The sequence below is a fragment of the Mixophyes fleayi genome, chromosome 4 (assembly GCF_038048845.1).
Source record: "Mixophyes fleayi isolate aMixFle1 chromosome 4, aMixFle1.hap1, whole genome shotgun sequence".
In the NCBI taxonomy this organism is placed as follows: domain Eukaryota; kingdom Metazoa; phylum Chordata; class Amphibia; order Anura; family Limnodynastidae; genus Mixophyes; species Mixophyes fleayi.
This window is the reverse complement of record NC_134405.1, coordinates 20,395,963-20,419,650: the sequence shown is the minus strand read 5'-3', so window position 1 is coordinate 20,419,650 and position 23,688 is coordinate 20,395,963. Positions and strand designations below refer to the sequence as shown.

The 23,688-nt window shown below is 43.2% G+C and overlaps 1 protein-coding gene across 3 annotated transcripts in view; it reads right to left on the bottom strand.

Moving 5' to 3' along the window:
* Positions 1-1,363: 1,363 nt before the first annotated feature.
* CHD3 (chromodomain helicase DNA binding protein 3) overlaps positions 1,364-23,688 on the bottom strand; it is a 52,555-nt gene continuing 30,230 nt past the window's right edge. Inside the window, exons 30-41 of one of the 3 annotated variants that reach the window (XM_075206433.1) lie at positions 20,521-20,665; positions 16,389-16,554; positions 15,927-16,069; positions 12,494-12,638; positions 12,233-12,322; positions 11,951-12,103; positions 11,731-11,839; positions 10,578-10,710; positions 9,556-9,751; positions 5,477-5,640; positions 4,852-4,975; positions 1,364-2,068 (exon numbers count right to left, since the gene is read on the bottom strand). In XM_075206433.1, coding sequence (XP_075062534.1) covers positions 1,968-2,068; positions 4,852-4,975; positions 5,477-5,640; positions 9,556-9,751; positions 10,578-10,710; positions 11,731-11,839; positions 11,951-12,103; positions 12,233-12,322; positions 12,494-12,638; positions 15,927-16,069; positions 16,389-16,554; positions 20,521-20,665 — 1,669 coding nt within the window. In that variant the 3' untranslated portion in view covers positions 1,364-1,967. The remainder of the gene's footprint in view (positions 2,069-4,851; positions 4,976-5,476; positions 5,641-9,555; positions 9,752-10,577; positions 10,711-11,730; positions 11,840-11,950; positions 12,104-12,232; positions 12,323-12,493; positions 12,639-15,926; positions 16,070-16,388; positions 16,555-20,520; positions 20,666-23,688) is intronic. The other 2 variants (XM_075206435.1, XM_075206434.1) reach the window with 2 other exon arrangements.

The window sequence follows — 23,688 nt, the reverse complement described above, 5'->3', positions numbered from 1 at the left end:
CACGAAGTCTGGTTCATATGAACCTCTTGAATTATCTATGAGTGATCTTTACTATCACATTAGATTGCCTATCCGGGACTAACATCAAGTATATAACAACCTAAAAGGCAACAATGTTCCTCTCACAGAGAGGGTGACTTTTGTGTACTCAATTGGGGATTTCACACACGAGGTTTTTGTTCATATGAACTTCCTGAATCATTCATGAGTGACTTTATCATTATCATGGACTAAATTACCTGCGGTATGAGGATTTGTTTTTACATTTGTGTGCTCTAGTACATTCATTTTCCAGGATTGAGCCGTGTATTTGTTGGATTATCATCTTACACACTTTGTTGTGTCTACAAGTTTCAACCTATACATATACACGAGTATATCCAATTATTATTACATCTGCTGTGAATCCATTTAGGGAATATTTTATGTGCTCTGACACATTTTAGAGTGTTGAATCTGATATATGCCAGTTTTTTGTTATACCTAATACTGGCTATTGTTTTATAAATATGTGTAATGGTATATTTTATATCATCTTTAAATACATATTATTTTATATAATAAATGAATTTGTATTTATTCCAACTAGTGGCTTACAGTTTTTTGCGCTCTCAGTTTTCTTTTTGTTTATGTTTATATCCTTAATCAGGTCCCAGAGCCTGTAAGGAGAGCTGCAACTGGCCATAGTTTTGTTTATTTTAGGTATCAAATAGGTTTTAGAGCGCCCTCTTTCTATATCTAACTTTGTGTGGTTACGTAGGTGTTTGGTGGCATTGTTGAGTCAAACCAATACTTGCATCCAAATGAAAAAACATATTGCAACATACGAGTAACAATTGCCGTACCGTGCCATAACTTTAGATGTCTGACCTGGAGAGTTCTAAAGCATAATGTGAAAAAGTGCCAGAAACCTACTGCAAAATCTACTAGCACTAGGTGGATCTAAGCTACATCGGGTGCTATAAGTCACTTTGTATTACATAACCACCAATGAATTTACATTTCTTGTACAGCCGAGTGCAGTCTTTTGTGCAATCATCGCAGAGACTGGTTGTAGCATCCTTTAAGAGGAGTAAAGGCAGGAAGTCTGCTGTGTACAGAAAAAATGTCTTCCGATCACTGATGTACAGCAAATATCTTCGGTTATGACAAGTTCCCGAGACTTGTATATATCTATGATCCTAAGCAGCTCTAACAGCAGGAGTGTAGGAAGCTGGCTTATCGATGTGCTCGGAATCCTACACAACACCCTCAACTCATCGCCTGTAGTATAGTGAGAAAGTGCCGCCCTGTCAATCGGTTGGGGCTTATCCCCAAATTACCCAAACATGCATTTGAAAACAGACAGTATTCTTCAACAGAGTGAAATAAAAAGTATAATTTATATGTACATCAGGAGGCAACAGCAGACCATGAGAAAAACAGAACCACATGAGGCATTGCAGGCCAGGCAGCGGTATACGAAAAGCGATGTGTGTATGTTTATATATATATACATGGCTTACATCAGCGGGATTGGAGAACACTGGAGGGCAGTTGGTGAGAGGACACAGGGACAGAGAGACTGACAAGAGGTCTTCGTGTCATCTGCTCTTTCTGGTGATGCCAGTGTGTGACCCTGGGAAGGACAGAACCATTGGCTCAGTGTCACCCTACGGAGGGACAGATTCACTGCATCCATCTGTCAGTGTTACCCTGTGAGGGCAGAAGGACAGACCAATTCTTGACTGCTCTCTTGGCTACTCTCCTCATTGAAGGAATAAAGGTCTCCTGTTCAGGACGAGACTTATTCATTCCATGCCAGGCCGAAGTACGACTCGCTCAACTGTGCAAAAGCTGCAGGGGATGAACAAACTGCAGTGCGGTGAGGTTCATCCTGTTGCAGTGCCCACTGGCCGGTCTCATCTGTCACTGCTTCCCCTCAGCAGTCTTTGCAGTACTTTAGCAAACATCAGGCGGGGCAAGCTTCAGTCGTCAATACAAATCACCTCTCCAGCTCTTCCGTCTTTCCTCTCAAGCAAATCCAGTTCCCTCTCCTTCTTCACCAGAATCGGGGGCCCATTAGACGCTGGAACAAAGGAAAAGGATTAAAACTTTAACTTGCAGGGAGGCAAGCACAAACCAATTAATTAAAATATTTGGAAGGTGGGGACCCACTTAAAAAGACCTGTAAATAATTTGACAGGACAATATTTTGTTTTACAGGAAATGGACTTATCCAGGTGATACAGATTTTGTTTCTTGTGTGGCTGGGAAATACTTGGACACTGGGAAAATCTAGATGGAAAACTGATGTACAAACTGAAAATTATATTACAAAGCCCAAAAAAAACTTGATTTGAATTGCTGAACAAATAACAGAAGACAAAAGCGAAGGACAAACAAAAGAAAGGCACTGCCAATGCTGAGAAATACCCCTCGAGCGCCGTTATTGCTGAGAAATACCCCTCCAGCGCTGCCGATGAGAAATATCCCCCTGGGAACGTTAGCAGGGTAAGAGGAAGGACGCATGCAGTTGTTTTGTAAACATTTCATTTCAGAAGGGTCTTCGTTTTATGTACAACCCATGCAGTTAGGGCAGCACAGTGGCCTAGCGGTTAGCACTACTGCCTCACAGCGCTGGGGTCGATTCCCGACCATGGCCTTATCTGTGTGGAGTTTGTATGTTCTCCCTGTGTTTGCGTGGGTTTCCTCCGGGTGCTCCGGTTTCCTCCCACACTCCAAAAACATACTGGTAGGTTAATTGACTGCAATCAAAATTGACCCTAGTCTCTCCCTCTCTGTCTGTCTGTGTGTGTGTATTAGGGGAATTTAGACTGCAAGATCCAATGGGGCAGGGACTGATGTGAGTGAGTTCTCTATACAGCGGAATCAGTGGCGCTATATAAATAAATGATGATGATGATGATGAGTTATATGCTGGGCACTGCGGGTTATAAATTAGTAGTCACTGTTGCTGTATAATACGTAATAATTTGTGAGATTGCATGCTGCTCATTGCTACCCAGAATGCTATGCAATTATGCAGAATGCATAAATGTAGCTCTCACATCTTACATTGGGGGATATAGGAACAGAGGCCTCACCTGCAGGAGGTGGGACACTAAGGGGCTTTGATTATGTGTTTTTCCCTACACTCAACAGAGTAGTCCTTGTGCAGAGTCAGATGCATGCTGCGATGCGAACAACTCAAACAATAGTAGGGCTTACAACGTTATATGTATGCCTGATGGAAGCAAGGACATGCGGTCATTTATTATCTAAGTCTTATTAATAAAAGCGAGTCACATTTACCATATTGAAAAAATTAAATAAAATTATCACCTCCACTTCTGCTATTTATCCATTTAAAGTTGAATGGTAATAGTCTTTCCTGCAGCAATGACAAGCAATGCAGGTAGATGGCTGCAACTTGATATAATGCAGCCACAGCACTAATGTCTTCAGCACTATCAGCTGGAGAGGTCAATCCGTAAACTGCAGATAGTCACCAGCTGCATCATCGAGTATATTTGGAAAATATTAGGAAACATATGTCTCTTGAAAGGCGTACCGGCGCATGACTCCACGTTTAACCGAGTCTCAATTACGTGAACACAGGCTTACGACCTAGCCTATGCTTGCCGCCCCTTCTGCCTTTCCAGGTGTAAGGAGTTGTAGGTAATAGGTATGCAAAACGCATTTTTGGTGCTGTACAAAACTGCAAATCTTAGGCAACTACAGAGGTACATCCGCTAAGAACAAGTTGCCTCCTTCTGCAGAACACATTGCCCCAGGCATGAAATGTGAAATATTCAGATCACCCAAAAAAAAAAAAAAGACTCAAAATGACTAATTGTTATTATGAAACAGTGACTTTAATTTATTGGCTTATACATTCCCTTGGGTAACCCTAATAAATTGCTACACTTTATGGTTGAGGAGCAAATGTACCCAAATAGCAGCTCTGCGTTATATCCAAGGCAGCACAGAAGGAAGACAAACCAATGTATTTAGCAAAACCAATAAATGAAAGACCGCTGTAGGGGGGAAATCTCTTTACACGTTTTGAACAAGACTTTAGTTTGGCCAAATCATTATCTGACAATCGAATCCAAATTCACTGAGACTTTAATGAGAAAGACACAGAAGAGCTATTTCCAGTTGCTGAAATATCCTAAAATATAGATTTATTGGACCTTGTTTACGAAGCACAAGAGGGAGGAGACGTCATTTAAAATCCTCTTTAGCGACATCGTGCCCCTAGATTTCATGAGTCTGAGAACCAAGGTGGCAAAGGCCGACCGGAGGAGCTGGGTGGAGAGACTGCTTTCCTTGCATAGTAAATAGTAAGTATAGTAACAATCTGCATAGCTTTGCAGAGTGGTGCAAAAACAAGATTTCACTTTGCGAGTGAGACTATGGCAAGAGATAATAGGTGGTGAAGTCACATTTTGTCTCCTCACTGTTATGATTAATTTAAGCCATAAATGAGGCAAAATGGAGCTTCAAAGTTTAATTTAAGTGCTTGGTTGTCAGACTTGCACAGTGCGTCTCTTCAGATTTTTCCGCCTGCTTGTAAACCTAGACTCCATCCTACTTAACGGAGGAGTCTCCCGAGAGTGTAGAGTAGACTCACACCTTGAAGTCCGACATCTGTGCGCAGCTGTGCAATACCAGAGCGATTTATTTATGCGCACCAAGTAAGCTTAAATTAGATTGATCCATAAAAATATACTGTAAAATTTAAAAACAATGCTTGTAAAACATAATACAATTTACAGAACGGGACACATAATGAAAAAAATAATTGGATGGAAATGAAAGGAAAAGAATGGTAGAGGAGAGAACGAAAAGCACTCACTCTCTTACCTGACAAGAAGGACCCTAGGGGCATCTGATTATAATTGGCCCCGGCATGTGGTGCTGTGGGTGGGTTGCTTGGGAAATGTCCCCCAAACAGAGGAGGAGTGGTGTAAGGACCAGGGGGGAACACCTGGGAGGGCAGAGAGAATTAAATCTGACTGTGTCACAACCACCGGTCACAACTTAACCCATCTGCTAATGTAACTGCAATTCCCACTCGTATACTAGACCCCTTGTAAGAACCTATTTCTATTTACCTTAATGCTAGAATGTGGAATGGAGCAGCAAGGGGCTTGACAACTGTTGTGGAACTACAATTCTGGCTAGCAAAGCTTCATGGGACTTGTAGTTCAACAACAACTATCGAACCACAGGTTGCCTCGATGTGTTATAATTATTGAAAACACAAATAGCTTCTACAAAGTTTAATTCCTCTTCGTACATTTTATCCCAATCCCTGCATCCCACCTAATTTTCCATTTTTCACAATTTCTGACTCATTAATGCAAACCATGTCCCTTCCATGCAGATTCTCATAATATCCCATCATTACCAGCAAGACACTTCTCTGTTCTTTCTACCCTTCCCCCACCCATCCACACCCTCTTCTATATCCGCCCTGGTCTCTCACCGGAGGAGCTGTGCTCTCGCTCCCTTTGCTTGCAAGCCGGCTCAGGATACTGCGCTCGGACATCTGCAGTCTGGCCGCGATCGGTGGGATGCGTGCGAGGGAGGCGGGCAGGCGCGTTACATCCGCCTTCATATCGCTCAACAGCTCCTCCAGCTGGTTCAACACTGAATAGAGGGAGAGCTCAGACACTCACACCAAACTCCTGTCTAACTCTAACAAACTGGGCCCACTCTAGAAATTGACACCTGCTTTCTTTACATGACTCTGTTCTTGGATAAAACCATTTCCACCCTATTATACTGACAGATTCACCCTCAGAAGGGGACCCTTCTTAATTTCCTTGTGACAATGGCCCTTTTTCTCCAGCTATTAAAAAAGTTTTCAATGCATCTCTATCTTTCAGCCCTGTGTTGGTGCAGATGTCCATGATATATATTGCCACAACACGTAGCTTATATGCTTAGAAAACACAGCCACTATGCTGCCTAATGATACGCAACTGTCACAAAAACAAACAATTCAATTCGGCCTAAGGCATTCTAATTCTTGTAAATCGTTGTTCTTAATCTTCTGACCTGTAACTGGTCTCAGTAAAGGAAATTGAGTGATGAGTTATGGGGATGACGCATGGACTAGGCCAAAAGGAAGAGCAGCTAAACGGGTGTTTGTGGAAACAAAACTTTCTCCGACTTCAGATGTTTTTACTACTGTGATGTTCTTTTTTTTAAAAAATAAATTGAAACTATGAACGTGATCAGGCATCTTTGTATCAATGTCCAGGCAGCCACAGTTATCCTAAAATAGGAAGGAATAGCTCAGTATTACTCCGGTCCTTTTACACTCATCTGTGTCTCTGTCCCGACATAGACCTGAGCGATTATAAGAATTAAAGGATAACTTCACCAACATCTAAAAATGGATGCAACATCTGCTACATTTTTGAGGGATCCTGTTGCACACTGCACTCATCTTTACGCTTATCCAGGATGTGCCAAATGCTGGATCCATCATGAATCCGGCTCCACGCTCCTCTTACCTGGCTTCTCCATTTTCTCAATCTGTCAGGGATCCAGTCCTACACTTGTCTCCTTTCTCCTTTTACCCTGGAGTTAGCGGTTGCTGGATCCATCACGGATCCGGTCCCAAACTGCACTCCTCTCATCTTACTCTATATGTGTCACTTTTTAGATCCATCAGGGATCCACTGCCACACTGGTCATCTTTTACACTGGATGCAACCTTTCTTGTATCTGTCAGAAATCTGGTCCCACACTGCTCTCCCCTGACCCAGGATGTACTGCTTGCTGGATTCATCAGGGATGTGGTTCCACACTGCATTCTTCTCGCCTCTTCCATGCGTTAAAAATGTCCTGGATCTGTCAGGGATTCGGTCCCCCACTGCTCTCCTTTTTCTATTTTTACCCTGGATTCGCTGTTTGCTAGATCTATCAGGGAACTAGTCCCATACTGCATTCTTCTTACCCAGGATGTAAAATTTTCTGCATCTGTCAGGGACCCAGTCCCACATTCCTCTCCTCTATCCTTTAATCCTGGATGTGCAGTGTGCTAGATCTGTCAGGGATCCAGTCACACACTGCACTCCTCTCCTCTTACCCTGGATCCATGAAGGTTCTGGTGCCATACTACTCTCCTTTTTTCCTGGAGCCGCTATTTGCTGGATCCACCAGAAATCTGGTCCCACACTACACTCCTCTTACTCAGGATACGCTGGTTCCTGGATTCATTAAGGATCCATTACCACACTGCACTCCTTTCTCTACTTACCCTGGGTGCACTATTTTCTACATCTGTTAGGGATCCAGTCCCACATTACACTCCTCTCACCCTGGATGTGCCAGTTACTGGATCAGTCAAGGATTCGGTTCCACACTGCACTCCTCTCACCCTAAATGTGTTGTTTGCTCTCCTCTTACCCTGGATATGCCATTTGCTGGATTTAGTGGAGATCTGGTCCTACACTGCTCTCCCATTACCCTGGAAGGGCAATTTGCTGGACCCATTAGGGATCCGGCTCCAGACTGCTCTCCTCTCTCCCTAGATGGAACATTTGCTGGATCCATTGGGGATTAGGTCCCCAACTGCACTCCTCTCCCCTCTTACCCTGTTTGAAACATACTAGACGGTAAGTATATAGAGTAGAACAGCATGGGACCATTAAAATTACCTTGAACCTCAGTGGATACGCAAGTTGCTCCGCTGCCATGACCACAGTTTTGTTTTTAAAGCAGCTCATGCAACACTACATTTTTCATTTTAAATCTGGTTACAATGCAATAAGCTCTCAAAGCTCTTCAGCAATTTTTGGTCATACTTAGCTATGGAGAACTCTCTGCAATACCCTGGATTAGTTACCTCCCATGAATAACTCTACACTGCAAGACTGCCATTCTCCATGGGGTGCGCAGGAACGTCCAAAATTCACTGCTACCTCACAAGACAATCGAGAGAGAAAAGCAGAAGCATCTATTACTCAACACAAATCTGTCATATATCACAGCCTAACCACAGTCTGGCTCTCAATGCAGACAGACTAAAAATGCTTCTCACATTCAACCGGCACTAAATGGAGGATTTAAGGTTTCAACCATAGGATCTGAAAAGCAATGCCAGATTCACGGAAAACAGCATAAACATCACACTGAGCAGGGAAATAGTCTGCTGACTCCAAGCAGACAAGCTGGAAGCCGGCCTATCCTTCCTGAAATCTTACCACAGAATGAAAAGGGGCTCTAATGCCAATAACAGAGAAGGACCGGGACAGATAGAAGGACCGGGACAGAGCCAAGCAAAGTCAATCTGCTCACCGACAGGAACAACAGACACTATGTTGGAGAGGAGTATCTGTGCTCTGTGTTCTTGTCCACATGGAAATCAAGAAGAGAAAGTACAACCAGCCCCAAATTCCTCCAAACTGGATGAATCAGCAGGGAGATAGACAGATGGGAATAGGTGCTAGAGGTCTAGAATCTAGTAAGAGCTTTCGTAACTTGCTTGGCAAAGATTGTGAAAATCAAACAGCAAAATTGGCACATGTGGAAAACCTTTATTTGCGGAGCCCCGTGCCGTGATTTGCACAGATTTGCTTAGAATTTACACCACAGAGCATTGGTTTGCCGAACAAGATGGCGGCATCAGCAGAGGACCGGAGAAGTTTGGTGGGGGGAGGAGTGTACAACCAATTGCACCCCACAAAAGCACTTGGTTATTGCGCCAGCTCTGAGCTGGCAGACGTCCAGCTTCACACTACCCTTTGAATGAGTCGAGTTTTGCGCCTTACCGCTAAAACATAGGCGCAGTCTAGTTTTCGGAGGCATCTCCCAAGATGCTACACCCAGTGCATTTTGAAGTGCACTGGGTGTAGCATCTAGAAGCACTGGTGCAAAACTAAGACATTTAGTAAATTAGGTCCACTGTATTATTGCTCCAAACAACTAAAACTGAGGCTTAAGTCTCGACTTGGTCACATTAGGCAATATCCGTAGTAAGTAATCCGACCAATCGTCCCAAGTGTGGAACGCCCAGATCCCTTTCAAATTGGCGACCACACGTGTGGCTTAACTGGAAAGTGATCCTGTCGCTGCAAAAGCCATTAGTCTTTAGTGCATAACACGGAGCAAGATAATAAGGAAGCAAAGGTTTGTTATGATGCTAAAATGGTGGGGCAATTTGAAATACTTATTTAAAGGGCAAATAATGAGCTATTTGTATGTTTCTTCTCACATTCATTAGGGCGTGGAATAAACCCTTCCTTATCTGGGATAAAAACAGCTATTATAAAAAAGTGAACACTTTTTGTTAAGGATGATGCTACGGTGAAACGCGTTTTATGGGGGACACACTGCTCTTTATTATGCTTTGCAAATGTCCCAAAATCACCCAGACAAATATAGATACATCTGCAGACATAGGGCTGATAAGACAAGGAGAGCTTTATACCCAATGTTATCCCTATGGAACAGGCAGTATGAGCCTATGGGAAATGTGATGTCTCAATAAGGACCCCTAACAACTCCACCTCTCTTTCCTCCTCTTACTTATCCCCCTTACTTCCAGCTTACCTTTATGTAGCACAGAGTTGGCTGGTTTGTTCCCTGCCAGGGACTCCTTCGACAGGTGTTGGTGACTCTCCGCCAAACATTCCGCCTCCGAGAAGCGGGCATTGAGGGCCATTGCGGGATGAGAGGGGTCTTGCGTCATATTGAGATAGGCAGCACGACGCAGCTGCTCCTCAATCACCAGGGCCTGCTCCAGCAGCTGAGAGGGAAGAAGCCAAATAGAAGAGTGGGGACATACAGAAATGAGACACAATGGGAAGAAGGAGAAACAATAGTAAATACAGTATATATAAATGTATAGAGACACGTTTCACAAATACAGCATGCTTGGTTGCTGGGTGGAGTGAATGGTGTGTGTCATGGGGGAGGTTCCCCCTCTGGGTGCTATTTTTGGGATGGGAGGGTATATAGCCCAGGGGTTATCACATCTTGAATATGGAGTATAGTTTTTGGTGCCTCATTAAAAGAAGAAAAAAAGACAAAGGAGAAATTGGAAGGGTTCAGTCGGGTAACCTAATTGTTTAATTGAATGCAAGGCTTAAATTATAGAGAGAGGTTAAAAGAACTAGGCAGGATTGCTTTGAAATAAATGGAGGAAATTTTAGTCAATACAAAGATTTGTTTAACAAACTTTTCGTAGCGAGGACTATATAGAGGTGAAGGGGTCATCACTTTCGCCATGAGCAATGGAAGACAGTTGTTAGTGCAACGGTGCCCAAGCTGCGGAATACTCGTTCACACGGCAAATTCACTAAGAGAACCTAAACATGGACTGGATGCCTTTCTTACAATAAATGGTATTGGTAAGTAGCAGACAAGTTACAATGCCCTGAGTTAGAACATGGTTTATCCCTGCGAATGTTCTAATGCTCTGACAGCAAACAATGAGAACAAAATTAAATTAAAAACAATAAGCGCTAATGTCCTAGTGATCAGAAGTAATAGAAAAGACAAAGAAAGAGAAGAAAGAAGAAGAAAGAAATGAGGAGCAAGAAAAAAAAGAGGTCAAGCTTAGGGGGCCGCACCTTGAATCGTCTGGCCAGGAACTTGTTTTTCATCTCCAGGAAGTTCCCCTTGTTGGTCTCGGATTTAAATGGCTCATTAATCATAGAAAAGGGAGGGTCGTTCTGGAGGTCTTGCCAGCGCGCATAGCCGTGTCTAAGATAATGTTAAAGAAAGAGTGCAAGAAGGCAGCAAAGAAGTTTACAAAGATTTAAAAAGCAGGACAACCGAACCAAGGAAAATGGGATATTTGTACATTAAATCTTTTCAGCTGAACCCATTGAATGACCTTGGGGAATTTTGCACCTAAAATAAAATCTGCAGTGTTTGAAACTCCTCCCTCTTCAGCTTCAGCTACAGTCCACAATCAGAAAAGTGAAGTGGAACCTGTAATGGTAGACAGTCAATCCCAATAGAATCTGAGGACCCCAAAACCCCAGCAAGGAGAGGGAAATCCCTCTCCTGAAGTCAAGCCTCCGGTGTGTGGTCCTGCACTGGGGCGCCCGATTGGCAGCTTATTACCAAAGCACCCTGCTCCTGCAGGCACTCAAAAAAAAGTTCACTCAAGAGCCAAATTCCTGGCTGAGCTTCTATACACCCAAGTTCTAGTGTTCCCATAGGATGAAAAAGAAAGAGAGGAAGTTCTACTTACATAATATTTATACTGCACAAACTGTTATAACATGAACCGTTGTTCTAGTTTAAATGTCCATACTATGCCCAAGGAAGAGTTCAATTGTTCAAAGTAATTAGATTTCTCTCTTTATTGTCCGTGTAGCTTGGCTAACACTGTTAAGCTGTGTGCAAATATTGATGTTTTTATTTCCTTTCTGCATGTTGTAGTGTGATTAATAAAATTTTAATTTGAAAACTGAAAATACAAATTTACATGAAATATTATCAGTAAAATACCAAAAATTACTTCCATGGCATTGGGGATCATGATATCAAGCACATACCTGTGTTGCTAAGACTCACTATTGCTGGATAATACACTGAAAAAAGACCAGGCCGGATGGAGCGTACAAAGTAGTGAGCATCGCGGGACTCTCCACCAAAGTCTTTTTTCACACAGGTGGACAACGTGCTTCCAGCTGTAGCAAGAAAGGCAGCACCACTCACCAGACCCCAGGTAAGTCAAGTAAGAATGGTTATAAAATAGAAAGACAAGGATACACCACAACCCCGGCCAGTAGCCAGTAATCGTGACGGCGGTGCCAGATCTCGTTCAGTCTGCCAGAGCAGATTGCTGCTCTCTCCTCGTTCTGCCACAAGGTGTGAAGTTCTACAGGTAAACAAAAAAAAATAAAAAGTTACGCACATATTTTATCTCTCCCTCTCTCTCATTGCTCCTCTCTTGCATCCTCTTCTACAAGTAGGCATCCCACCATCTCACCTGTGAAACCTCCATCTGCAATATTAAACATGAACCGAGGCCTCTCCGGTCGACTCTCCTCCTTCCTTCCATTGCTATTCCTCATCTCTTCTCGATGGCTGTTGGGCTTCATATCTTTCAATGTCTCCTTCTCAGTCTTCGCCTCCTCCGCTCCTGAAATGTAGGAAAACACTTTGTGGGACGATCTCAACAGGTAACTTGAGCTAATCATCAATGTGACGCAAGCAGAAAGAAAGCAGTCAATGGGCACAGGAACCTTGGGTTAAAAAAATGTACACTTACCCCTTAGTGTCTCTCTCTGGCCTGGGTCTGTTCTCTCTGCTGCTGGGTCTTTCTCAGTGGCACCTTCTTGGGGCTTCTCAGTATGAGGAGCTATATGGCAAAAACAAGATTTTTTTTTTAATTTAATCTATTATACACTAAAGAGAGATAAAGTACACTTAAATAAAGCGTACATCGCCCATAAAACTGAAGGGATGAAATAACGCAGCATACAACATTCTGAAGCAGAAAACTATACACATATACATAATGTGTACCCACCATTCCTCTCTTCCATGACTGGGGTTTGTTTTCCAGGCTCCTGCCTCGCTTGAGGCATATCTGGAGGTTCTAAAGTTTGTTTCTCATCATTCTTCTCTGGATCAGCATTTGAAGATGGACTCACTGCATCCTGAGGACTTGGCGACTAGAAATGAGATACATATAGGGTACATATATCAGATATTGATCTATTTCAGCCACCCTACATCATCCAAGTGTTCAGGGCAGCCTTCATCTCTTCACTTACTTGGAAGGGGATGGAGATGGGGAGAGAGTGAGAATGAAGGAAAAGGATAGGGAAGGTGAGAGAGTGAAAGAGTGAGAGGAGAAAGAGAAAGGAGAACGTGAGAAAGAAAGAAGAGAAAGAGAACACAAAGAGAGAGATAGAGGAGATAAGAGAAAGTGAAGAGAAGGAAAGAGAGTAAAGAGATTGAGATCAGAGTTAGAACAGAACGAGAGGAGAGCAAGGAGAAAACTGTATTTTTATACTATACTTTTCTCCGAGTCCATTGGGGAACACTGGATATAGAAGCTCAGCCAGAGTTTGGGCACCTTAAATTTCACTCTAAAGTCTGAACTCCACCCCCCTTTATACCTCCGCAGCCTGCTAGAATACGCAGTAATTTCAACAAAACCCCTGGAAACAACAAAGGAGGAACTGAACGAGAGAAAATTAACAAATTTCTCCAACAAAAAAATGTGGAACAATTTTTATTAGCAAGGGGAACAAGATAGAAAACAAGAGCGTAAAGGGCGGGCATACAGTGTCACTCAATGAACTCAGAGAAAATTATTTAACGCAAGTATAAAAATCCCATACTCTCTTCATTCTTTATGTGGGGCACTGAAACACTGGGGACTTCCCAAAGTTGCCCTTATGGGAGGGTACACCTAAAAACCCCTCTGTCCAAAGCAGGAATCTTTAGGCGCAAAAAAGGAGAATCTGTAAAACCTGGTGATTCTGTGAACCGAAGACCAGGTGGCTGCCCGACACAACTGCTCAACCAAGGGCCCTGTGTCCCATCCACCAGGAGACAATCACCGACTTGGTAGAATTTCCTCTCACATTTTTGGGAGCAGGCTATCCTGCAACAATGTAAGTCTGATGAATTAATTCACCTAGTAATAATCTATTTGAACATGGACCAGCCTCTCTTGTTGGCATCAGAGAGCCAAAAGGTATTCTGTCCTACGCGCTTAACAGGTCCTATGAATATATGAGATTCTAAGGGCCATATCTTGTACATGGACCTTCAAGCAAGGTCGGAGATCACTCCTTGATCAGCAGATTGTCCAATTAGGGAATGACTACCACAGGGACCCTCCAAGCTGTTTATGACAGTCATCAAAGACACCTTCCTGAACCTGTCGATCCAAAGCTGGATGTTTAGGGACTTTTTGATTTTTTTGAATGGACCTTAAGGATCCTTCTGGTTTACGGAGCAAGAAGAGATTTGAGCAGACACCCAACCCATTCTATTCTTCCAGGACTGGAATGAATGACTGAATGGCTTCTCATAGGGCAAATCGTCTTGCTTTGTCTTCAAGAAGACTGGTGTTGAAAAACCAAGCCTGCTTTCCTCTCTCTTGACATCTACAAGGAACGGAAAATTACCAACTGGAAGATTGACTCTTAGTTTTCCCTGAGGAACAAAAGGAGTAAAACATAGGGTCCTTAGGTCTGGGAGCTTTGATGGGTAGAAAAGAACTCTTTCTTCCGGTGACAAGATTAATAATATTATCCAATTCTGGACCAAATACGACATTCCCAGAGAGGGGTAGGGACTCCAGAGTGCTTTGTCAACCTCCCAGGCCCGAAGATAGATGGGTGCAGCATGCAGAGACTGTGAAGACTGAAGGCTCAGTAAGCCCTACATCTAGAGCTACATTTCCCAGGTATTCTGAGATGCTCTGTGGATGTGCTCAACCAAAGCTAGCAATTCGATCTGAGCATGCCGATAAACCCTCTAATTAAATCTTGACTGCTTTATTTACCCAAGCCAAAGCTAAGTATTCAGAATTTAAATGGTGGTGGTCTTAGACAAGTGCACTATGGGAGCATCCACCTTAGATGGGGGACACCCATTACACATTATCCTCACTGGATAGAGTATGAAAGGTTTGCAATCTGCGTGAGACCTGAAACCTACAATCCGGTTTGGACCACACTTCATTGCAACATGGACTTGTTGGGACACTTTCGACCCCTTGTTGTCCTGAATAATTAGTGCTTGCTGGACAGCTCCCACTAAAACCTCTACTCTCTGCGTCCTACTGGAATCCCCATCAAAACATGAGAAAACCTCAGTGTCAGAATCGTCCACCACCTCACCTTCCTTTTGGAAGGAAAATTCAGAGTATGAAGAACCGCAGAAGTTTAACGCTTCTGTTACTTGGCTAAGCTAGCAGATTATATGATCCATTCCACGGAAGAAGAAACCTTGATCTGACCCTGCACCAAGCATTGTAGAAGAGTTGCTCTCCAAGGCTCCCGCAAGCTTGATTGGTCTAAACAAGCTTGCCGCCCTGTGAAGTGAAGAGAGCTGGATAAGCTCCACAATCGACAGGGCAAGTATGATATAATCTGCCCACCTATCCCAGTAGGCTGCAGGTGAATAAAGGGAAGAATTCAGACTTTTAGAGCGAAATTTAAAGTGCCCAAATTCCAGCTGAGCTTCTAAACCAAGTGTTCCCCCATAATTATGAAAGAGAGAGAGATAGCGGAAAGATCAGAGGAGAGAAGTGATAGATAGGGAACAGAGGTAGGAGAGAAACAAAGTTACAATGTTATATGACAATATAGATATTGTCATATAACATTGGAGCGAGGAATGACCTCCCTCGCTCCATCCGCCTCTCTCCTACTCTGTGCTCCTTCAAACGTGCACTCAAAACTCACCTCTTTCTCAAAGCCTACCAACCATCCACTTAACCCCCATCTCCTCCGCTGATTCTCCCCTCTCTCCCATTCCCTCAACTGGCTCCTCTTGTGCCTGGTCTGTTTAACCCTCCCTTAGGATGTAAGCTCGTATGAGCAGGGCCCTCTTCCCTCCTGTCTCCTTACCCGTTCTTCTGCTCTGTGTCTATTGCATCTGCCTGCCTGGAGTTTCTGAAGTATTGGTACTTTTTGTTTATTGTTCTGTACTGTTATACCCTGTATAGTCTACTGTTTGTACTATGTGCGGCGCTGCGGAAACCTTGTGGCGCCTAACAAATAAAAGATAATAATAATAATAATATTTTACAGACTGCTCCTCTGCATGTGCCCTAATTTGTACAAATGTTGTCATCCCTACAACTTCCTTGCTATCTTCCTTGGCTCCTACCCCCTTCTCTTCCTATTTTTATGATCCAAAAGACATACATAAATAGTGTTGTCCTGCTGCGATAACAGATGGTGAGACGTGTCAAGACATGTGGGCGATGGTTTTACCCTCGCACTTGCTGTATGTTCCCCCTCCATCTCTTTCTTCTCTGTTCCTTTGACCTCTTTCTCCCTCTCTTCTCTGCCCTCCGTATCCTCTCTATCAACCGGGGTTCCCCCATTTTCTGGCCTCTCACTGGGGGCTGGAGTAGCTAGAAAACAAACAAACAAACAAACAAAAAAACACACAAAAGAAATGTTTTTTCTATAGATTCGATATTTTTTATGCAATAACACAACCAAATCAGAATGCACACAGTACTACTGACATATCTGCACCGGAGAAACAATGACAGACATACATGGATGCAGCCTTCGTTTAAAGCTCAGGCTTGTTGAAGTGACCCAGTTCACACTAAAAGGCCGATAACGCCACACGTTTGCCGATTCACTACATTTTCGTACCATCCCAATAAAATCCAATCCAATTAATACAGTTTCTCTCCCCCCTGTTATCACATTCCCACATACCTGGTTTAGATGTGCAGGGGGTGTTGGTGAGGCTGGGTTCCGGCGTGGTCGTACTGGTTTTTACAGTGGGTGAGGATGCCCTTGATGAAAGCTTAGAGTCTAGGCTGGGGTCCGGCATTAGCTCAGGCATACTCCATCGCCCATTAATATGTTCAAACTCCTGCACCTGTAAGGAAGGAATATATGGGTGATTCACCAGACGAGAATACCTTAAAATGGGGGGAAGGGGTTATAAGTAAATAGGAAAAAAAAGACAACAGGTCACTCTGGATCTATGTCTCTTGTGAGCCAACGTCACATTGTGGAGAGGACAGTGCTGAAATAAATTAATGTTTTATGTATTCCATCCCATGATCAGCACTATGAACATCCTATACATATTCCCGATGTAGTGATGGTTTGGTTTTAAGAGGTTCAAGAAAGAAGCGGTCAGTAAAAGTGCACTAATGTCGCCATGAAGTACTATTGCTGATTAAGTAATGCAATATCTCTGCCGCCCCCCCATCAGAAATGCCGCAGCATCCCGACCAACGCAATCTGTATAACTTCTGGCCTCTCAGTCCGGCTGCAGGCATAAAGACACAGCTTGGCTCTCCTCACAAAGCCAGGCACAGAGTGCAGTGCTTCTGGGAGGATGGAGGCAAGAATCTCAATCACAGACCACAAGCAACTAATATGGGAGAATATGTTATAAAACTCCACAGCCTGAAGATCTTGGGGGGTTTAAATTTAACAAAAAAAAAAAAAAAAAAAAGTTATTGGGCAATTTGGAATATCTATACAAGAAAAATTAAAGAAAAAAAAAAAGAAGAAGTGCATGACACAAGAACGTTTAATTAATGATAGCAGCTGCATCTAAAAATACAATTTTATCTCAGTAGATCTTTCCAGATATTACAAGACTAAGTATGACGATCAATCAGCTATCATACTATTTCACAAGCAATAAGGAAAATCTGACAGGAACATATTTAGCACTTAGTCACCATATATAAATACATTACTTAGACACACTTTATATTTTCAATTTACAATCATGGTGCAATTTGGAAGTGTTGGTATTAAAACAAGTTGTTGTTTTTTTTAAATAAATGCCCGTGTTTGATCTCTTGAGGAGTCCAACATTACAATGGTCCAATCCAAGATACAAAAGGGACAGCCCTTATTCAAGATGTCCACCTTTAGCATCCACAGGAGGGACTGAAGTGCAGAGAAGACAGACTGAGAAACAGGGTGGTCCAGATATAGTATTCGGTTAGACACTCAGTCAGAATGTTGACCTGAAAGGTCCGGGAAAGGAAGTGTACATATTGCAACTCCTCCAAGGTTGACCTTGGAGTAGCTTCATTCACTGGAGAACCATTCCTGTCTTGCGGGCTAGGGCACATCTCACTAACTTCAGGAGTGGATTGATCTTCTCCTGGCAAGAACACTCTCTGGATAAAAGTATCAAAGACAAGGTCCAAAAACACCATGTGTTGAGCCAGAATAAAGTCGGATTTTTGATCATTTATTATCCAACCATGTGATTCTAACAGTTGACTTGTTATCTGAAAGTGGTTGAGAAGCAGAGAGGAAAATTTGGCCTTTAGCAGCAACTGGTCCAAATAAGGACTCACACTGACTTAGTTTACTCTCAGCAGAGCAGCCATGACTGCCATGATTTTTATAACTAACCTGGGAGCAGTGGCCAATCCAAAAGGACTCTTAACTGGAAATGGTGATCCTTTATCGCAAATCTGAGAAGGCTTTGATGTCCCTTCCAGATTGAGATGTGAAGGTAAGCGCCCTTTAAATCCTGACCTTATGGACTCCAATATTGTACCTGCCCACCTGGAGACTGGTGTTTAGAGACTTCAAGTTCAAGATGGATCGACAAGTCCTGCCTGGTTTCTAAACAAAAAACGGACTGGGGTAAAAGCCTTGAGTCTTCTGCCTTTCCTGGAACTGGAACAATCAATGCTGTGGCTATCAGGACTGAATGGACTCCATGAAAGCTAGTCTCTTGACCCTTCCTAAGGGAAGACCGGTGTAAAAGAACCAACTGGAGGTCTAGACAATAACCCCTTTCTTCAATATCTCCAATCCACATATCTGAAGAAGGGGTCTTCCTTCTGTTTCATAAGAGCAGAAGGCAGGCTCCCGCCGCAAATAGGACAGGGTGAAGTTGGTTTGTCTGAGGGCTTGGGAGCAGGGTGTATGTATGCCCATGCCTGTTTGCCCTTTTGATTACCACCTCACGGGATGAAGAGCTGATCACTCGAGGCAGAATCTCTCTCTTTAGCGGGAAAGCAAAAGGATCAAAACCCCTGCACATTTCACTTGGGAGTATTAACTAGCAGAAAGAAGTTCTTACCTCCTTGTTGCTTGGTTAATTATTTTATTTTTTCTTGCTCTGGACCAAATCAAATTTCTTGCCTGACGATCAAATGTCAAGGATTCAAGAGTCCTCTTTGACTCCACATACGGCTCCCAAGATCTGAGTCAAAGACCTCTTCTAGCAGAAACTGCTAGTGCCAAGATTCTTGAACTGATAAAGGCAGTATCCAGAACTGCCTCACCTTGGTACTGTGAAGCCTCCCTAATGTGATCCTTTAAGGGCAGTAAGTCTGAGCAAGGTGTCCCTGACTGAAGACCCTAGATCACCTGATCCAACCATTTCTCAAAAGCCTTGTTGACCCATTCAGATGCCAGAATGGATCACAGGCCTGCACCTGTTTTGATATAAATGGATTTTAAAATGCCCTCACATTTTTGATCTGTGCTGTTCCACAGACAAGCAGCAGCACCTGGAACAGGGATAGTAGAAAGTTTGAACAAACGCGCCACAGGCACGTACACCATAGGAGGGAACACCCACCTTGCTGTATCTTCAGTCAGTAACGGATAGAGCAACAGGAACCTCAGCCGAACCTGGAACTTTTATCCTGGAACAAGGTCCATGGTTCTGCTAACATCTCAGACAATTGTGGAGAAGACAAGAAAGTAATGATGTGCTTTTTCTTCTTCGGAAAGGAAGGATCCTCTGAATCCGGAGTAGTGAAAGGCTGGTGAACCACCAATCCCAATACGTCCTCTCTCTTGTCTTTTAAATGGCTCTATTGCAATGCTAGCTGACTCACCATAATCAGAGTCTCCCATAAACCCTCACCTATCTCCTGAGAAAAAAAATCTCTGAATCCAAGACCTCGTGGAAATGAACCTGAGAAGGATTTGGACGCTTACACAGATTTGGACCTTAAGAATCAAATGGCTTCTCCAGTGACGAAGAGACGAAGACACTTAACCTAAACCCATAACCAACTTTTCCAAAGTTTTAGCCTACGGTGGCTCAATCTGGGCCACTGCAATGGACTCGGCTATAACCGAGCAATACTTCCCTGAAGGAAAGTTGAGATGGGTTCGGAAGAAACGGAAAAATCCTCACTCACCTTCCGATGTGCAGTGATTGATTGCGCCAATGATCTCGCCCATGCGGGTTAACTATTGGTATGATACATGCAATTTTCACTTAAAAGAGAGAAAGAGTACAGTACCCCAAAAATATCCAAAAGCAGGAGAAAAATACCTCATGTGCCTTTCATACTGGGATAACAGAGAGGAGAAAATTTTTTGTATGAACCATATCCACTCCAGGCTGCCTATGGCAGTCTGTCAAATCCCTCAGCGAGGTAAAGCTGGTCAAGGAAATGAGCCAATCCAGCAGGTTTCCCCTGCTAAAGCACTCCCTAGCAAGAACTAACTCTTTCTTAGCAATTGTTTTGGCCTGAAGTCCCCGGGACAGAACGACTGCCTCGGTCTTCAAAATCACTATGAAAACTCTTGAATGGAAGTAGCTGCAACTGCGGCATTCACAACCGTAATTCAAAAGTAAAAATCAACAAAATGTTATACGCTTAACTCCAGATGCTACAGCCCATAAAAGTACCCAGCACTTTAGGTCTCTTCGTTAGAATTGAGGAGCTGGAGATGATAATAAACAACAACTCTTTGATTACTTGTGAAAAACCAAATGAGGTTATCACTAGATTCATTACTAAAGAAATGCAAATAGGTTTACATTAGAAACATCTGTCAAAATGAGTCTTTTCTGGTTACAGGTCAGATATATTTGTCACATTTTTAATTTCACCTTTTTCTTGACCAAGGACATGACTCCGATGCGGGTCAGAACCTGTTGGCGAGACAGCCCTTCTCGAGGAACGCCATCTGCAAACGTCTCGGAACCGTCAGCACCTGGCTCACACAGATGCCTCATGAACAGAGATACGTAAGCTCTAAGATGCAAGAGAAACATAAAAGTTGGTTTTAACTAACTGCTGAGCTATACGGAACCCAAACCGTAACCCACCAAGTTCTAAGAGACTTGAACTGAACATAATCTCCCCAAAGAATCCCCTTTTAGGTACCACAATGAATGAACTAACTCAACTAACACAAAATATTATGGGACTGTAAAAATAAGATGCTTTTATATTTGTGGGTCTGGGGATACCTTGGAAACAGTAAAAACATCACATATAATAGCAACTTGCTACTACAACTTTAAGACCACCCCTTCAAATTTTAAGCTTTGTAAATTGTTCCCTAAAACACTGCTCATTTTTCAGGAGACTTTTCAATTAATTTAAAGTATAGGGATAAGGTTGAGAATTCCGCAACTCTGATCAGCTGGAGAATTCAAGTTCTTTTTAGGGAAGGAAAAAGGCTATGTGCACCAATCTCCCTAAATGCACTTTGTTGGCCCGATTCATTTTTGGATGCAACTTGCGTTTTAAAAAAACAAAAAAGAGCACGGAACTGCGAAGTTCCGACCATAGTCAAAATCCAAGCGTATCACAAGATACGCTTTGATGTTAATCTGTGTATAAGTACGCTCTGCCTAAATGTTATTTTCCACATGCAGACAGACAAGACTACAGAGTCTGTTCAATAAAAGGTCCCATCAAAGCACATAAAAAAAAAAAATGTTAAACTATAAAATAAAACAACAACTCTTAACAGTATAATCATTAATACAAATACGGCTTTTAAAAAAAGAGGGTTTATTTACTTACGTTAAATCTCTCTTTCTCTGAATCCATCTGGGGGACACTACTACAATGGGGTTCTGACTTGAGAAATCTGGATGTGAACATTATTAGTAATTTAGGCTTTAATGGCGTTGTTGTTAAGGCCGGTCTCTGGAGGTCTAAGGGCTTCTCGTACAAAGTAGTACAAACCTTGATGGGAGCGCACAAACCTTTTCACCACATATATACCACAGGGTGTGTCGTGCTAACATTAGATGGTGTGAACGGCATTCTTCCAGAGCTGACCTTTTCAAGTTACCTCGTTTGTTGGCTTTTCTGCAGACAGGCTTGGAGGCAGGGCTTCATCTGGCTTCACTGAAAGTCCAAGTCGCTGCTCTCCTGTATTCTTCCAATGTAGGCTTGCAGTTCTGCCGGCTGTTTGCACTTTTTTCCAGGGAGTTTTACGGGTTCAGCACACATTATGTTTCGCCCCTGGCTCCCTGGGATTTATATTTGGTTTTAGAGGTTCTTCAGAGGGAGGGCTCCTTTTGAACCTCTGGATTCGACTGAATTGAGACTTTTAACATTGCAAGTTGGTTTTTTTTGCTGGCCATAGCATCTGCGCACAGGGTGTCAGAGCTGGGTGCCTTGTCCTGTAGGGCCCCATATCTAGTTTTTCATGAAGACAGGGCAGTCCTCAGGACGGTTTGCTTCTTTCCTGCAAAAGATTGTGTCAGGTTTCCACATTAATCAGGATTCTGTGATTCCGACTTTTAAGGATAGTTCATCTTCCTCGGAGTCCTCTTTTCCTTCATCCTTGGATGTCGTTAGGGCCTTGCGAGTTTATGTGGATAGAGCATCGTCTTGCAGTAAGACGGATTCCCTCTTTGTTCTATATGATTCCCAAAAGAGGGTTTGGCCAGCCTCCAAACAAACCATTGCTCATTGGGTCAAGTCCATGATTAAGCATGGTTATGTGAGCGCACATAGACCTGATCACCAGATCACTGCTCACTCCACTTGTTCTGTGGGGGCGTCTTGGGCCGCGCACCATGGAGCTTCCGCGGATCAACTGTGTCCTGTGGCCACCTGGTCCTCTGTGCATACCTTCACGAAGTTCTATCAGTTTAATGTGTTTGCGTTGGCTGACGCAGGGTTTGGCCGCAATGTTTTGCAGACCGGGCAATCAGAGCGTTTCCTCCCATAGGTGGGCTGCTTTGATATGTCCCCATTGTAGCAGCCTCCCCCAGAGTGGATGAATGAGAAAAGAGGATTTATGTACTTATGTTAAATCTCTTTCTCTGAATCCATCTAGGGGACACTGCGTTCCCTCCCTTTTGCTCTTCTGCTGTCTGGTCTTAGTTGGTTGCTCTCTTCCTTGGGGCTTTTATATTACACTGAGGATAGTAGGGGTTGCAGAGGGGAGGAGTCAGCAAGTTTAGTTTAACTATTTGAGTGCCAACTCCTGCGCCCTCATACAACCCCATTGTAGAAGTGTCCCCCAGAGTGGATGAATGAGAAATTATATATATATATATATCTCAATGTAACAATAATTTATATTATTTTTTTTTACATTAAATACATAAATCAAGAAGCTTTTAATTTGTACTATACACACAATGGATTTTTATTGTCTCCCTTACTTGCATACACATACTCTGTGCTAGCTAGTGGCATGCACACTTGTAGCTCTTAATACAAACACTATGCAGAGTCAGTCAGCACTTACACCTGCCCTGTAGCTGGTGCATGTGATGCGGCTGACAACAAGCCTACTTACCAGAAACCCAGGACTTGAATCAGCCACATCCGAGTCTGCACTCCCTCGGTATGCCCTTACTACATATTGCCTACGATCGTCCACCCCTATTCCGCCCTTCAAGTCATAGCCAGTGGAGTCATTTGCGTTCAGACATGAATTGCATGCAACTGCGTTAAATGGCGTAAGACACGACACGCAAACGGACCTACGTCCGAACATGATTCGGGCCCCGCGTGTCTAATCCGTCCTTAGCAAGAAAAGGCCCCTATCCGCCCAACACCTCACTCATATGGTGCATCCTCGCAGACGCTTACCCGTAAAAGTGGGCGCATTTGTGCAAAAGTGTGACAACTCAAAACAGAATCTGCACTTAAATGACTCTTATTATGGCCAACTTTATTAACAGCCAACACACGTTTCACAAATTGGCTCCTGGTGAATACTGTACATAACTCAGATAATCAGCACATCAAGTTAATGGCTATGTAATACTGCCCCCTGCTGTGCATTAGCAGCATATCCC